General features: G+C 40.8%; 1 protein-coding gene and 1 non-coding gene across 2 annotated transcripts; both read left to right on the forward strand.

Annotated features, from left to right (window-relative positions):
• Positions 1 to 6480: 6480 nt before the first annotated feature.
• On the forward strand, positions 6481 to 17262 carry LOC135710218 (homeobox expressed in ES cells 1-B). Its single transcript, XM_065232739.1, has 2 exons — positions 6481 to 7006; positions 16834 to 17262. Exons 1-2 carry the CDS (start codon positions 6703 to 6705, stop codon positions 17253 to 17255), a joined length of 726 nt encoding a protein of 241 aa, XP_065088811.1. The 5' UTR covers positions 6481 to 6702; the 3' UTR covers positions 17256 to 17262.
• Positions 17263 to 17417: 155 nt separating this feature from the next.
• TRNAL-CAG (transfer RNA leucine (anticodon CAG)) lies at positions 17418 to 17500 on the forward strand. Its single transcript has one exon. It is a non-coding gene; the product is annotated as a tRNA-Leu (tRNA).
• Positions 17501 to 17671: the final 171 nt, after the last annotated feature.

Genomic DNA, 17671 nt, shown 5'->3' on the forward strand with positions numbered 1-17671 from the left:
TTATCCCGAACCAAGAGCTTCACCGACGGAATGCCTTCCTCACCGTCCTTCTCGATCTGATTAAGAAAATCGACCTTCTTCTTGCTGGTCAGGAATAAGATTGACTTTTAGCTCAGCACTGTAATCGTATCGGTCAGCTCGTATTCCAGCAGCCAGGTCTGCAGCGAGGTTGATTTGCTGTAGATGGTTTCCTCGTTTACGACGACCGCCGTCAGAATGCAATCCACCTTCTGTAGCGAATCATCATGGAAAAACTCTGGTTCCTTCCACTTGGCGTAGAAGCGTTTTGTTCGTTGGTAGAAGGAATCCTTATCGAGCACGATATTCGACATTTTCGGGACCGTTGCGATTGCAAACGTAAACATTCAAGCTGTCAGAAATACCGGGTTGCCAAATATACCATACTATTCGTATTTTTAAAAAAAATCGCAGCTTGCTCTATGCCTGGTACAATCGGCACACAGGGCTGGTAGTGCTGATGCGATATAATAGTAGTGACTTTAGTGACTAAAATTACGGAAATAGTGACCAAATAGTGACCTTGTAAATACTAAATAAGTAACCATTTATATAGTAAATAAGAAATTCAAATACGGGTTGATATTGAAATAAACTTATTAGGGGAATTTACGTATTCTTGTCAATCTAAGCAGCGTCCGAACGTCTATTAGCGATTTCTCAGCGTCACACATATACATGACAGGTTTGTTTGTTGACATTTATCTGCTGCTTGCTGTTCTACCAATTCCAATCGACAGAATTGATCAAAACGGGTTGAACATGTTTTTACAACGATCCAAACTTCTCAGGTGAGTGTGACTATTGTCGGCAGTCTCTTTTTCTTCGGCACCCTTTCCATTTGAACTGCGTGTTAACCAGCTGTTCTATTATCGGCAACTCGAAATCAGCCGTATTTTGTAGTGTGTATGTTTAATTTAAAGAAAAATATGGCATAACAGGATTGCACAGTCGTAAAAATGTAATCAGATTGAAGCTGAAAAGGTAAGGAATCGGCTTAATACATTCAGCGAAGAGTTTTGATGGGAAAATACAGTGAAATTAACATTTCAATTTCGGTTGCCGAAAATAGTCAATGGGTGCCGAAGCCATAATTTACCCTTTGTCATGGAACTAAAAATCAAATTTCTTAAATTCCTCTAATTTAATCGAATCTCACAACGGAATCTCCTGTGAAGTGCTTTTGAAGTGATTTGATTCTGCGTTCGAAATGTTTAAAATTTTGATATATCTAGGCAGATAACTTTGAGAATTCGCAAAGAACTTTTCACAGAATTTCTTCAGAGTGATATCAAGAACTTTTTTACGATAATTCCCCTTCTCTTAAACTTAGAGACAAATAAGTTTTTACAAAAATAATATTGCATTCTTGAAACTCTTTGCAAAACAATCAACAAAATTCTTCGAAATAGATTATTTTCGTAGCTGGAAATGATTAACATCAAATATCATAATTAAAGGGGACATTTTATAAGATAGATGAGGAGATGAAAGTAAAGAGTTGATAGTTCCGTTATAGTAAGATAGTGTGAAATTTATATATAGAAAGTAGAAAGCGAACAAAGGACAATGTTGAGGAAGGTACGAATCGGGTAGAGTATCTCCTTTACCAAGCTCATCCATTAATGAGGAATAGTGAGGGGTGCTTCCTTCTGCCACCACTGGCAAAAGGGATGATCGCCGATTTGCTCATGTTCCTCCGATGTGCGGAAACAGTTCTATCGATTGTTTCACACTCAAGTCACCATCTGACATAAATAACTACCCGATTCGTACCTTCCTCAAAATTGTCCTTGCTCGCTTTCTACTTTGTATATACAATTTTCACACTGCCGTACTACAACGGAACTATCAACTCTATAATTTAATCTGCTTATCTATCGTATAAAACCTGCACTTTATATCTGATATTTGACGTTAAGCATCTCCAACTATGTAAATCGCACGTAATAACTATGTAAATCGCAAAGTTATAACACATGACTAGTTAAAGTAGATTATTTTCAATTTTTTATTGATTCTTCTAGGAACTCCCTGAAGGCTCCTTCCATAAATCCATTTCAAATTTATTTGAATCCTCCTTAGAATTTCCATGCCATTAATCTCAGAAATTTCATAATTTTCTGCTCAGAATAATCTTGGATTTCTCCCCCTGCATTCAATTGGAAATTCAATTCGCATTCTCCTTAGAATTCCCATAGTATTTCCTCAGAATTCTCAAAACAAAAATCCATCACAGAATAACTTTGGAACCCTTCACAGAATTCCTTTGAGATTGAACCCTCAAAATTCGATTCCATTGGAATTCTTCTCGGAATTTATTTCGAACTCTTTAGAAATCACCCCAGAATTCTTTTAGAACTATCCGCAGTGACCATCTTTGGAGTTCACGGGATTTTCATGTAATTTTCATCAGAGTTCCCTTAAGCAAAATAGCAGAACTAATTTCGAATTCTTATAAGAATTGGACCTAGAATCCTCATCCAATCATCATAGAATTCTTCTCAGAACTCTCGTTAAAATGCACTCTCAATTATATTGGAATTATTTCCTAAATAGTTTCGGAGCTGAATTTTGCGTCTCTAATAATTTAAACAATAATCAAAAGCGACGCGCGTATGTGTTAGGTCAAGTTTAACTATATAGGTAAACCTGGCTTAAGATTTAAGCGGAGATGAAGAAATCGGTGCTCAGAGCACTTAATTTTACACATTAGACTTTCGTAGTCTGAATTCTTCTCTTATATAATTTTGGTGTCATCCCTAGAATCTTTCAAAAATTCTCTTAAAATTTACTTTAGATTTTTTAAAGTTCTTAATCACGCTTGAAAGACTTTTAAAAATCTATCACAGAGAGAATACGTTTGGAAAGTTTCCAGGTTTACAATTTATTTTCTGGGAAATTTTCCCCAATTTTTATTCGAAATTGTAGGCATTCCCCAATAGTTTTTCTGGTGTTCTAAAGTTTTGCGGTTCACTGGTCACCCTAGTTAAAATTTTCAATTTTTTAACAGATATGTATATTTTACTAAAACTACTATAGACTTTCTTAGTGCCAAGTACTCAATTTAAACATTTTGTTGATATTTTTAAATTTCACTCTATTTTAGTTGTGAAAAAGTGACTTTAGTGACTTTTTAGTGACTGGTTTCAAAATAGTGACCAAGTCACTAAAAAGTGACCTGCTACCAGCCCTGGCGCACACCAGCGTTACACTTGCGGCACACTGAGAAAAATGTTGACCCAAGATTGGTGTGCGGAGTGACCTACCCCTTTATTTTTGCTCGATTACACAAAAACTAGGGCACTTATCTTCATCATTTAGGTACTAGCAAACGCGGATAATGTGTATCTGGTAGTTGTACTTGTTTTGCTGATAAGTGCGTAGTTGCTAAAAAATATGATTTAATGATTTTTCTCATTCTGGAAAAAAATGCTCGACTACCATGGAGGGGGAACTTTCTAAATTGATGGGATTAGAAGGAAAGGGATGTAAGTGACTTTGATCGATTCTCTTCATCGACTTTTTCTTTCGTTAATAAGAACCTCCTTTATCAAACTAGGCAGAAACAGCACAACATCTGTTTATAAAGCTGTGGCTATCAAAAGAGAAAGTCGATGAAGAGAATCGATCAAAGTCACTTACACCCCTTTCTTTCTAACCCCCTCAATTAATCATGTTTTGTTGTTTTTGACATCATCCACATCCAGAGGGCCAGTCACTTTAAAATGTATGGGAATGGTAGGAAACCATTTGGAAATGCATGGAAATTTTCGGTTTTTATTCATTATCGTCCTTATGGGCAGTTTTAGATGCACAAAAATTGCACGAGTACATTACTATGGTGATAAGGTAAACACTCGTTTATTTGTTTCCTTCTGTGAAAGCATGTTTAGTCACAAATCGTGGATTTTCTGTTATTCACCGAACTGCAAAAATGATTTTGCTACCACTGAAGGGGCGACATTCCATAGCAAAACGATATAGTGGTTCTCAGCTTACGTAAAATTTGGTAGTTTTGTTCCTTATCGCAAAATATTAGACCCATATTTTTTATTTTGTCATTAGGGTGACCATTTCCAATGGTTGTCAAAAAATCGTTTTTATTTTCAAAAATGACTTTTTTCAAAAAATTATAACTTTTGTGCCACTAGGCTGATTTCAAAGATTAAATTATCAAATGAAAGCTAATTAAAATACTTAATAAAAATTGAATATATAATATAATTATAATGATATAAAAAATAGATTTTTTATTGAAAACATCGATTGTTTTTTTTTTCATTGTTTGTAGATAGAGGCCGCAGTATGTATTTTTATAATTTTTCTCGACAATTTAGGCTTTTTTACACATTATATCACAAAATCAGCGGGGTGTTTTGTTTTCGTTTTTTGAATTTTTATATACCTATATATTTTTTTTTAAGTTATTAAGTTTTGGGTTTTCGCTCAATACTCCTATGCCACTAGAATACCATGCGTCGTGAGCATGTTACCCTAAAAATCGAGGACTGTGGTCCGGAAATATTTACTCTACCAGTGAGCCTTTATTAAAATAAATTCAATAAGGGTTCAGGAAATCTTAGGGAAAGTGCAATGTAAAGGAATTCCCTTTACCAATTCGATTACCGTTGAAAGAAAATCGCTAACGATGGCGTTCGAACCATTTTGCTGGCGATTACTGATGCGATCCGAGCTTGTTGATTGTCCGTTTGGTCCTCGATTATCGATAGGACACCTTCGGTTCGTCGAAATACTGGTCAAGGCACGAAATGTTACGTCCAGACCGCAGACTCTACCAGATTGGACAAAAGTATATAATCTTGCCATTTTTTTTGTGGAGCAGATGAGACTAAACAGATCCTGATCCTGATGTTCATGCAAAAAACCTAGGATTGTAAAAGAAATTTGTGTTGCTTTTGCACATTATGTGTGATGTATTCGAGTTTTAATTGACTTTTACGTCAGTTAGTGATGGTGCCACTAAAAAGCAAAAAAGGGTAATTAATTTTAATATCCATGACAGATACGTAATTCGACTACAATCGTGTCATTCCCACTAAAGACTTAAGTACTCATCCCCTAGGTAAAAATGTCGAGATGTATACCAAAATGAATTAAGTGGAAGATAACCTTTTTTTGCTGTTTTGATTAAGCATTCCGCTAACAACCCAATTTCATTACCTCAAGCAAAAGCATGTTGTAAACGATGGGTTCGATGTCCAGTCCGATCAAAGAGTTTTTCGGTTTGCACAATTTTGCAAGATTCCTAGGCATAAAGTATCATTGAGCACACAATATAAGAATGAAGGTCAATTAAGACATGAGCGTGCATGCGCGGAGCGGAGCGGGATTTGCAGTAGTATCAGAGAGTCAAACTAGCTCTAGTTGACTCTTTCATACTGCTGTAATTCATGCACCGCTCCGCGGCTAGTTGACTAGCTCCACCAGCTCAACCAACTAGCACGGAGTTCAGCTGTTCCTGACATCTCATGCTGGCAGCTGCTTAAACCCTGTTTACTTTTTAGTACAGTAGTTCTAGAACACTAGCGGCAGTGAACCAGCGCATATGTAAACACCACATGAAGTTTTCAATTAACAACTGTGGAAGTGTTCAAAGACTGGCAAAATGTTCCAGTTGGGACATTTAAGTAAAATGAAAAAAAATATGAAGAAAATGTGCACAAATATATGTTGAGGTTAAGGAACTACCAACGATAGAAATCTAACACCGTGTATAATCAAATAATTACATCATTGCTCGATCAGTGAGACCGCCATAATATCGAACCATTCACAAAAGAAGTATCTGTGACATCCCATCATGGCATATCATCCTACTTAATCGAAGATGGTCACAAGAAAACAACAATCAACTGCAGCAGCTGTGGTCACCTTCGAAACGGTATAGCATAGCAATAGCACTACTTTAATAAAGTCCAAAAACAGCAGCACGTCCTTGATGACAAAATTTTCCTGTTCCGCAATAATCCTAGTTACGTTTAAAACCCTCCACTTGAGCAGTAATTATTATCCTTCAAGGCCCTCTTGTCTCGCACATGAAGCAGAGCTATCAACTTCATCTTGGTTTTTCTTCTTTCGTCATTATTCTTCCTTCTTTTAAGGGAAAAGGAGGAGGAGTTTCGCTACCCTATGTTATTTTTTCAATCATTCCGCATTTGCCACCGTGTTTGCTAATGTCCTTTTCGGCTATGATCATCAACTTATTCCCTCATTTTCTCTCATCATCCATCACTGCGACTGACAATGCCAAACGCATTCGCCAAATAGGTCCTTTGCGGCATTAGGATAAGCGGTGCGCACTCACACGTGGTGAAGATGCTTCCGTAAATATTTGTATTAAAATTTAATTTCCAAACAAATACGACCACAGATGGAAGGGTGGGTTCCTGTTTCCAAAGCATGTGTTTGCTACTGTTCCTTTTTTCCTGAGGGGTATCATGCTGCTTTCTAGTCATGGCAATAGATCTGACGAAAAAGGACGGACAAGGATGAAAAAAGGAGACGCACTGGTTGAAAAAGGATGCAACTGATAGGTTGATGCTTTAAAACGCAGGAGTTGGAAGGATCAAAGATGAGCGTCGGATAAAAACATGTACAAAGATGCGTGTCCCGGTTAGTGCGTGTCGGGAATTTGTTCAGTGAATATAGGGACACCAAGAGATGACGACGAATTGCAAAAATATGGCTCAATTGAGACAAAGTGATTTTAGTATAGAGCACATTTTGACCAAAGCTGGAGAAAAGTACGAAAAACGTCGGAAGTTGGATACATTTTCCTGTTCCTCGAACACGTCGCACAGCCACAGTGATAGTGATGAGCAAATAGTGTCGGATGACGAGGAGGAAATTATTGTGGACAGTTTGCAGAGGACCGAAAGCAATCATGCAACGAACTATCTGCAGAATTGTATGCCAAGTTTCGATTGGCTGTACTACACGCGCTATCGACCACCAAAGTTGCCACGTGAGATTCCTTTTCGATTCCATTGTTACATCATGAGGAGAGGTGATCTCGATCGCCGTTAATTTCTAGATCGGGCAACGGTAGTAATACATAATGGTTCCAAGTAAATCTTTTCAAAATTGGATAACTTTCCAGCATGGAACAATTTTAAGTAGTAAAACCGAAGGCACGGTATTCACCCATATTCTTGTTTTCGTTCGGTTTCATACACAATTTTTTTTTTGAAAAACGTTTCTAAAGAAAACTAGAATGTGGGTGATTACCAAGCCTGAGTTCGATTCCCGGTTCAATCTAGAAAATTTTTCTGGTTGGTTTACTTCCTTGGCCATAGACGCAGTGCTACAACATTTCGACCATACCATACAGCTTTCGTCATTCACTTGAACTCAAAATGATCTTTAAGGGAAATCATGTCCATTGTCAGTGACGAACATGAGCAGTTTTTGTTATTAGCTAAATTTGAAACGAAATAATAAAATGTATTAAGCAAAACAAATCCGTGGAGCCGTCAAAGTGAATAAGCATTAACTGCCTGGATATCAATAATGTGAAAAAGAATGCACGAAATTAGACTTTTTGTTACAGGTGAATCTTTGTCATTGACGAAAAAATGAATGAGAGTTTTACGTTGGCAATTATCCACGGCCCATACCAATTTTAAAAATTGTGTATGGACAATTCTATACAGAGTTGGAAAAAGGGCCTATCTGCTTTGATCGATTATCTTCATCGACTTTCTCTTTTGATAAACACGGCTATACAAACAGTTTTCGTGCTATTTTTGCCATATAGCATGATAAAGGAGGTTTTTGTCTATCGTCCAAATCGTCAAATACAACAGGGAAAAGTTTTGCAGCTAAGTTATTAACGAAAGAGAAAGTCGATCAAGAGTAGATTGGCCCTTTTTCCAGCTCTGTATAGAATTGTCTACGCAGGGGGAGGGGGTAGTTGATGAACAACCCCTCACTGGTGTTTTCTTCGTTTGAAGTAAGCAATCGTGATAAACAAATCTCGATGAACATTTCAAAAGATCTTTTCTACCGAGCTCGGCTGTGCAAATCTCGGCAAAATAAGTTTTACTGAGATTCAGCTAAGCATTATCCGAGACTCAGCTATCAAATGTCACTTTTGCTGAGATCTCAGTGAAACTTATTTTGCCGAGATTGGCACAGCCGAGCTCGGTAGAAAAAAACTTAAGTGTGTACTTTGATCGAATCTCTTCATCGACTTGCACACAGATTTCGGTATGCACACAGATTTCACGCTTTTTTACCACATAGTTCGATAAAGGAGGTTCTTATCTAGTGTCCAAATCGTCAGATACAACAGGGAAAGATTTTGCACCTGAGTTATTAACGAAAGAGAAAGTCGATGAAGAGAATCGATCAATGCAGGTAAATTTTTATCTAGAAATACACTTTTTGAATCCGAAGTGCTTCTAGAATCACATATTTACTACGATTTACATACGATGAGTCATTTTTGTATCATACAACATTACAAATTAAATCGGATAAAATCGGCTTGTCAAACTGTTTTTGTTATTACAGATTAAATCGTACACACTGAATTTAGATCACCGATTTTTATCGGGTTTTTGAACAGATGAAATCATGTGTCCCTAACTTTCAAATGACCGTTACACGTACGGTTGTATTCAATATAATAGCAGCGCATGCCGATTTTCATACAATTTTGTATGGTCAACTTTGACATGATGTAACTTTGATGTAATCAATTGAGCTGAAACGTTCGCCACAGAACTACAAATATGTTCAATTTTACTATTACAAAATACCAAATTTTTGGAAGCACCTGTTGGAAAAAGAGACGCTAGGTAAAATTGTTCAAAATAATAGCAATTTTTGATTTGAATTTGTAGGTACTGCAAATATTTAAACATTTTTAACTATTATGTACATTTTTTAATAGGGTGGGGATTGCTAGAATTTTGAGAAATGTAAAATTTAAAACCTCAAAATTGAGCTGAAATGAAAATTATTAGTACTGTTATTATTTTGAACAAAATTTTACCTTTCAGCTCAATTGATCTTAGGAGAACAAAGTTACAACTTATCAAAGTTGAGCACTTTGTATGGAAATCGGCATGCGCTGCTATTATATTGAACACAGGTGACGTAAGAAATCAATAAACTTTATTTTTTATCATTAACTGTCAAGTCAGCTGTACAAGTTCGAAATACATTTTTATTTTTTAATTAACGAACAGTGGAGGTCTGAATTAATGTGTATATGATGTCAAATGAAATCATACGATGCTTGTGACTAAAATTCATCCTCAATGTGTAAACACCGGTGATCTCAAACTAGGCAATACCAGCGCCGGCCGCGCCCGAATGCAGGTCAAGAAATTAATGGCTAGGAATGTGTTGACGTGACATTCGCTTTGATGGAAACCGAGGAATCCTCTGCACTTCCACGAAGAATCACTGGGATGTTGGGTAAGTGGGTTGGGTTTGCAGCAGGGTTAGTTCTGGTAAACGATAAGCTGAATTGATGCCCTAACAATAATATAACGCGAAGGAGCTTTGGATTGCACCCACGGTCTTCTGCTCAGTGAGCAAAAACGTTTACCACTAGGCAAACGAGCTCCTTTTTAATTATCGAGTTGCTATTATTATCGTGTAGTCATATTAACAAATAAAACGATTGACCCATCTTGAATGTGGATGGGCCTGAGATTAGACTCATTATGTTCTGCTCAGTAAGCAAAAACGCTCGCTCTAAGGTCACCGAGCCCCTCATATAACTCGAGCTGTTCTAACCATTCAAACCCGGCACCGACGACGACTTAATTTTACATATTAAAGTTCATTTGTGCTTTATAGAACATTTATGCGAATTTATGTTCTACCAATTAATTATCTTCCAAACATTTGAAAAGGTAGTAGGACACGAGTCTGACTATTTGGCACATCTTCAATATAACTGAGTTCGGTGATTATTTTCCATTTTTCTATACTGCCTAGATTCGCATATCAGTCCCATATGACTTTTCGACGATTTTGAGATACGTGCACTAATGGGCCTAATTTTTATTATTCTTCATCTACATAGTATAAAATCGAGTTGTTTGTTCTGAAATAATAGGAAAAATAGATGAGGTATGTTAGTCCCATCTTAAAAGTAATCGCATATCAGTCCCATTATGACAAATGTATAAAAAAAACCAAAGGCATTTAGCAAGTATTTTTAGTATGGATTCTTATTTTCGTGCTGTTTAATACATAATATTGAATGAAAACAAAGGAAAAATAATAATGGCAATGAAAAAAAAAATAGCCGTCCTGTTTTCCATGGACTTCAGGTAACTCTTCCCAAAACGGTTTTTTTCCTTCCTCTACCAATGGCAAAATAGTTTTCAGCAATGTAGCTTTTCTGTCCAGGTCAATTCCTCTGCACATTTAAAAATTTTCGCCGAGATTCCAACAGCCGAGTGATTCTGCAATTTATTTTGCTGGTATTCAGTAAAACAATTACCGAGACTCAGCTAACAAATAACATTTTAAATGCCGAGGTAATCGGCTGTTGGAGATTTTACCGAGCTAGATTAAGTGTGTGGGTTGACTTCTCTTTATCAAATGTTCCTCCAGGTTGAAGTGCTTCACTGAAACCAGTCTCTACTTGGCTGTTAATATCTTACAGCTTTTCAAATCGCACATTGCAACTTTAACTGCGACGTAGAAGTTGTCTGCTGCCATGAAGGTGTGTCCTGATTAAAAAAATTTTGAAATCAACTCCTTTATCTCAACATTTTTGGAATGTATATGAAGGATGAGGTAAAGGAAAAGATTCCAATTTGATTATGAAAACATCCAGCTAGGTCGTTAGACGATCGGTCGCTCACAGCTTCATTCCACACACATGCCAGATCAGGAATTGGTCTGCATGTACTTCCCGACAGGAGCGAAGGTTTCATTGAAGGCTATTAGAGATATTGTGAGAACACAACTGTCTTCAATCCATCTAGACGGGGACCTATTTAAAGGGGAAACAATGGTTAGCGTAAGTTCACAATCACAACCACCTATAATTATTCATTAGAAATACCTTTTGCAAATCAACCGCCATCACCATAACGGTACTTCGCACGGGATGCTTTGGCTAGCTGAAGATGTTCACTGTTTTGATTACATGTGGCACAATAGTCGTTTGATGGTGGAGCCTCGGTAGTATGTCCGGAAGTTTTCTGATGTTGAAGTGCCGAAACACATGTTTCGCATTGCTCGTGTCCAAGTTTTACCATCGATATTTTCATATCCTTCAGGATACGCCCGTAAAATTAATAGCTGACACCGATCTCGTGAGTTGCCTGGTAATTTTGGTACATGACCGTTTTGGTTAAATCCGATTGCAAATACAGCCGATTTGGAGCATGAGCACGTCGATAATGTGATATGTGGTCGGTTTGTATTTATCGATATGCGCTCTGACTGAATCTCGTTTTCCTGTTCGCAGTACTGTCCTCGCTTGGGAGCCTTCGATAGAGCATAATCGTCGTCAGCATCAACGAATCGGTAGATAATATTTCTGTAATAAGCTCAAAACAAACAATAGGTTTAACGTATTAATTCTATGATCAAAGAAAACTTACCCGCAATGTTCCCCGTAGCCCAACGTACTTTCTACACACGGTCGGCGATTCGTCACTTGCCACAGCTCGAATGTGAAAATCATACGAGTGACACTTCCTGAGCATCGGTGAAACGATGTCGGGTACGTCTTTCCACGGCTTTGCGCTGGACCCTTGCTCGTATGAAACATTTTTGCTCTGAAGCATCCAGTGTTCAAAAAAAAATTGTTGGTGTCGATCCTGTCATCTTTGGAGACCAATTTGGCTCGATATCTCTGTCCATCTAAAAAAAAGCTGTCGTCCGAATCATGAACGTACTTCGGTGAACACCGGTTTTGTGACACTGAATCGTTGCTGGGGATCTTTTCTTGCATCACCAATGGAGAAGATTCGAAAAAAGACCGTTGCAAAGTCTCATGCGCGTAACGCGAAAACCACTCACTGTCCCTAACTCCAAGATCGAATCCTGGACACTCTTCATCTGAACTTTCACCGTACCCGTAAGTTTTTATCATTCCCAAAGCAGACATTGCAGACAACCCAGAAATAACTTCTTTTACACAGAAGATGAACGCGACAGATTTTATTTTCGACTGTATTAAAACAACGAACGCCGACAGCAAACTAAAAGCGTCGATATTTTCGTCCCATCGATATTTTTTGTTCTCTACAATCGATTAAATTTTAAATTTATTTCACCTAATAGTATCAAAAACATTACTTCTCATAGTATAACGTGATTTTAATAATTAAAAAAAAAACATGCGAAACAGGCTGTGAAACGATTAAAATGATTTCACCTTTCATCGCTGTTTTCTCGGTTTGTTAGTTTTTCATGTGGGACTGATTCTAGGCAGTATAAACCATTTTTGTGCATTATATACGACTTATTTCTTCGTATACATTTTCGCATATCGCAAAAGCAACTTTGATACGCATATATTCTGGTTGTCTGGGTTTAAACAACCAGAAGTCTTATAACAATGTACAGATAGAATCGTAGAATGCTATAGATTTAGTCCAAATCACATACAAGAATGAATTTCATCGCCTATAACATAACCAAATGGGTGGGGCTTGGGATTAGTAACCAATTCTCAGTGTGCAAATTCTGGTGAATCTGTACTTTAAACATCAATAACGGCGCCGGCCACGTCGTTACAGTCGTCAGGGGAAAGGAAGGAATATTAGTTTGATATACGTTGCTGCTAAAGAGCGAGTATAGCATCTTTACATCTAAGAAGGGAAAGAAGTTTGTGTTAGTAGGAAAGGTAATTGATCGGGATTCACCATTGTAAATGATGTGATCATTTGATAGAATGGCTTTAGGAATGAACGCATGATTTTCTGCTCAGTAAGCAAAAACGATTACCAATAGATCACTGATGTTCGAGTTGTTATTTTAACCGTTTAACCCCGACGGCGGTTTCAATGACGGTGACACTATTTTTTTTTTCTTTATTTTTGTGATTTTTAGCCGTAGGCTAGTTCATCACATTTGATAGTAGAAGGTCAGGCTTAGGGCCTGCCTCTAAGGAAACGTTTCAGGCTAACATTAACGTAACGTAAAACTGGCTCTGAAACAACATTTAAAGAAAAAAACTTAATGTAAAATAGGAGTTACATCGGGACTGTGGTGAGGAATGGATGCGCGAACAAGGTAGAGCTCCACCGTAAGAGACAGTGTCCCAGTCCGGCAGAGATACCCCGACGGCAGGAAAATAGGAAGGTGGAAGAACACGGACAGCGCAGCCAACGACGAGAGTGCTAGATTTGGTTGTACAGGTGGGCGTCCTTCAAGCGTACTTGCCAAGTAGTTCCCTGATGTTCTCTGGGAGTCGGTGTTGTTCGTGTAGCCTTTGAAACTCTGGGCAGACACACAGCACGTGTTCCACCGAGGCAGGGATTCTGCAGATTGGACAAACCTTGTGGAAGGGTGTCCCACCAAAATTGTGGGAAATCCTCGCATGGCCGGTCCGGAGTCTTGAAATGATCCGTTGGTCCTTGTACTTGTGGCTGTCTAGCCAGGGTCGTACGGTATCTTTGATCTTTCTCAGGAAAGTGGTCCGCGACTGAAACCATTCCTCCTGCCAGGCTTCCATGATAATATTCGCGATCCAACGCTTGACGTATAGGAGTGGTACGTTCCTGGTGAAGCGGGACCAGATGGACCGGATCCCGCCAGCCTGTCCGCAGCCTCATTTCCAGGAACACCGCAGTGCCCGGGAATCCACGTAAAAACGGTTGAGGGTGGGGCATATCGTGTAATGGCTTGTATCCAGGGGTGGCGCGGGGCTTCGGCTTCCAGCGCCTGGATGACGCTGTGTGAGTCCGTTAGCACAAGGATCGGTTGATCTGCAGGAGTGATGGCTGCATCAAGAATAGCAGCGGCTTCTGCGGAAAAAACGGAACACTCCTCCTGTAGACTTTGACTTGTTGCGGAGTTTGGTCCTGCCACTCCGAGTCCCACTTCAGCCCGTGATCGCGATCCGTCCGTAAAGCGATGAACGTGCCCCGGATAGACCGACCCAAGAAGTTCTGCAACTGAACGCCTCAACGCTACAGAGTTATCTCCGGCTTGGAATCCTCTCTTAATCCGCTTATCTATTTTGATAACGTTAGATCGCCAACTTTTCTCTCCATGCCAGTGGACCCTGGCCACCGGGGGGAGGTCAAGGTTGGCTGCAGTGCGGAGGGCTCTGTTCCCCTCGTTGAGAAGAAAGACCCTATCATTCCCGGATGTCTTAGCAGCAAGGGCAGTGGCTTTCGTAGCAGTAGCTGCAGCAGATCGATAGCGGAAAGGGAGGACTCCGATTTCCGCACAAGCAGCGTCTGCAGGCGTGGAAGGTAGAAGGCCGGATACGATGCGTACGTAGGTATTGTATACCGGAGCGAGGATGCGGTTCAGCTTCTCGGTGGCTAAGCATGTAATTTCAATGCCGTAGAAAAGTCGACTGTCGATAACAGCCCGGGCGACACGAAGGCGGATCTCACGGTTACTGGAGCGGTGTGGGCGGGAGATTGTCCTGACGATGTTGATGCGGCTACGACAGTTTTCTTTCACCAATCTGAAGTGCCGGTCGAGAACTACCCCCAGAACACGTACTGTTTTCTTAAGCGGAATTGGATGGTCCTGGATGGTGATCGGTGGTTCCCGAATCAGATGGCCCGAGTGGCAGATATGGCACCGTACACTCTTTGGAGCGGAGAGCTGGAAACCAACAGAAAGCGCCCACCTGCTGACGGCGGAGACAGCTGCTTGGGCAATATTCCTGGTCCGTTTAGTCGTTCGTCCCGTTACGACGATGAGTATGTCATCGGCATAGACGATTACGTGCACGTTCTTGGGCAGTCGGCTGAGCACCCCTGGGGCACTCCAGTTTCCTCGGGGAACGGATCCGACCGAGTGTTCCCGACAGTCACCTGGAAGGTACGATCAAGGAGGAAATTCCGTACAAAGTGCGTGATGTGGCCTTTCAGGCCCCAGCCGATGAGCTGCCTGATGACGCCAGGCGTCCACGTCCTGTTGAACGCCTTTGATATATCAAGGGATACTAACTCCGCATGGTGACCGTTGTCCTGGGCTTCCTTGAGTACATTCCCGAGGGCTGCAAAGTAAGTGGAGGAGCCATGTCCTTGCCGGAATGCATGCTGCCGTTCGTCAAGGAGACTGTTAGACTCCAGGAGCTGCCTAAGTCGACGATTTACCATTCTCTCCATCACTTTTGCCGCGCAGCAAGTGAGCGCAATCGGCCTAAAGGAGGAGGCTTCTCCACTCGCCGCGTTGTTCTTCGGAATAGGCACTACCAGGCTTTGTTTCCAGAGGTCCGGATACGAGTCAGTGAGCCATAGGTCGTTGAAGAGGGCGAGTAGCCTCGTTTTTCCGTAGAGGGAGAGGTTTTTTAACACCGGGTGTCCAATCTCGTCCGGCCCGGCAGATTTACCAGTACTGCTGCCGAGGGCAAACTGAAGCTCCCGGAAGGTAAGAGCATCGTTGATCTGGAGGGAAGGGACATCGGGTGGAATTCGCAGGTCACGAATGCTGCTTGTGGAAGGTTTGACGCGCTGGACGAAATCGCTGTCGTAGCCACTGACAGCGGACAGGCCGGCAAAATAGTTCCCTAAATTGTCAGCGATGTCCTTCGGTTCTGAGATCGTGGTGCCATGAGCTTGGATAGTAGGTGGAGTAGACCGCCGCTTGCCACTCAGAGCGTTGACGCGATTCCACAAGTCACTCGACGATTGGGATTCGTCGATTGAATCCAGGAAATCCATCCAGCTGGATCGCTTTGCGTCACGGATCACCTGTCTGCACAAGAGATGGCGTTCTCGGTAGACCTTCAGCACTTCCTCCCTACCAGGATCGTCTAAGGCTAGGCGCTTAAGCCGGCGTAAGGCTTTGCGTCGCGCTTTTACCGCACATTTGGTATCCTCGTTCCACCAACGTAGGGCTTTTCGCCCGGGTACGCTACTAGTCCTTGGAATGGATAGTGTTGCAGCGTCGTAGAGTACTTCCGTGAAGCTGGAAATGTCGTTCGGTTCGCGTTGCTGAAAGAGAGTGTCGGATTTCTCCCTGAAGGCGTTCCAGTCGGCTTCCTCGGGTGACACTAACGTTATTATTTTATTTTAAATAACCTTGGGATTAAACCCAAAATTTTCTGCTACTTGTCAAACTGGATTTGTTATTACAGATTAAGTCGTATATGATGTCAAATTGATTCGCTTACAAAGTAATTTCATTGTAGATGCCCTAAAAAATAACTTCGATATGCATGGTTGCCTGTGTAGACGTAACGTGACAGACTTGCGTTCAGGGCGGCTGCTTGCTTTTGCCTTGACCTGGGCCCTAGTAATATGTTTCACGTTGGAATTGAAAATCCAGATTTTAGCGCGTTGACTAATCTGATTTGATATCCAGATGTTTCGTAAGCTCACAAAGGCCGCTATCTGGCTGCCAAAATATTGGAAACCTTCAAGTTTCTCCATTGCTTACCCAGCTACCATAAAGTTGAAAGGGTTGTTCGTGTTCACATCCAACAATTTGATCATTAATGGTATATTGAGGCAGTGGTATGTGAGACACAAAAGTACTACTTTTCACTCTTTCATCACCGTAAATCGCGCTCCGCCTGTCTGAAAACTGCTTTATGTATAGTGGGGTGCTCCATACAAAAGTCGGTTATAATTATGTATCTAACTTTTATCCTTTCTTGTTCTATTCAATTCCATACAGGTCCCCAAAAGTCCGGCCCAGTGAAGCGAACACCCGGTCGTCTACCCCGAGTTCCGTTCACCCCTACCCAGCTGAGTGCCTTAGAAGATGCGTACAAGGTGTCCACCTACCTGAGCTCGGAAGAAGCCAACCAGCTGGCCTACAGCTTGGATCTAACGAACACGCGAGTGAAAATCTGGTTTCAAAATCGTCGTGCACGTGATCGACGTGAGAAGCGTGAAGCGACACTTGGTACCACCGACGCGACGTCACCAATTAGCGGCGGCGCACTAGCTACCAGCACCGCTGCGCTGGCGCCGGTAGGTCATTTTGCGTACTTTAGACCGACAACCGCCGTGGAAACGACAGTGAGACTGTCACAGGAGCTCCTGTCGGGATCACCAACCGGATCCAGTGGAAGCGATCGGAGGAGCCCAACGTGAAATGTAATCATGTTTAAATTGTACATAGTGATAATCGTAGGGTACTGTACATAGGGTTGACGTAGAATCGTTAAAGATATGCAGAAATATATTTTGGACGATTTAATGAATAATAATTTAGCGCCGGTACCTATTTATATGTTAGAACACTGAAAAGAACAAGTCAGGATGGCCGAGCGGTCTAAGGCGCTACGTTCAGGTCGTAGTCTTCTCTGAAGGCGTGGGTTCGAATCCCACTTCTGACAGCTGCTTTTTTGCCTAGGTTTTTAGACGCACTTCAACGGAATGTCGCGTTGCGGATGGTTGGCGGGCAGTTATTCTTAAACATGTTTGGTAAGAAGTTGGCAAGTGTTCTTTGATATGATAAACTTCTATGGTATATTCTGCAAAGGTCAAAACAATTTAGAAGAAGACTA

This window comes from Ochlerotatus camptorhynchus, unplaced genomic scaffold (genome assembly GCF_037179485.1).
Source record: "Ochlerotatus camptorhynchus isolate MF236.1 unplaced genomic scaffold, CSIRO-AGI_Acam_v1.1 ptg000371l, whole genome shotgun sequence".
Classification (NCBI taxonomy): domain Eukaryota; kingdom Metazoa; phylum Arthropoda; class Insecta; order Diptera; family Culicidae; genus Ochlerotatus; species Ochlerotatus camptorhynchus.

What these genes read in the sequence shown, in the direction of transcription:
- LOC135710218 (XM_065232739.1), top strand. Translation starts at nt 6,703, where the DNA reads ATGACGACGAATTGCAAAAATATGGCTCAATTGAGACAAAGTGATTTT. An exon ending in TCGACCACCAAAGTTGCCAC is followed by an intron (nt 7,007 to 16,833) that starts GTGAGATTCCTT and finishes AATTCCATACAG; the next exon opens with GTCCCCAAAAGTCCGGCCCA.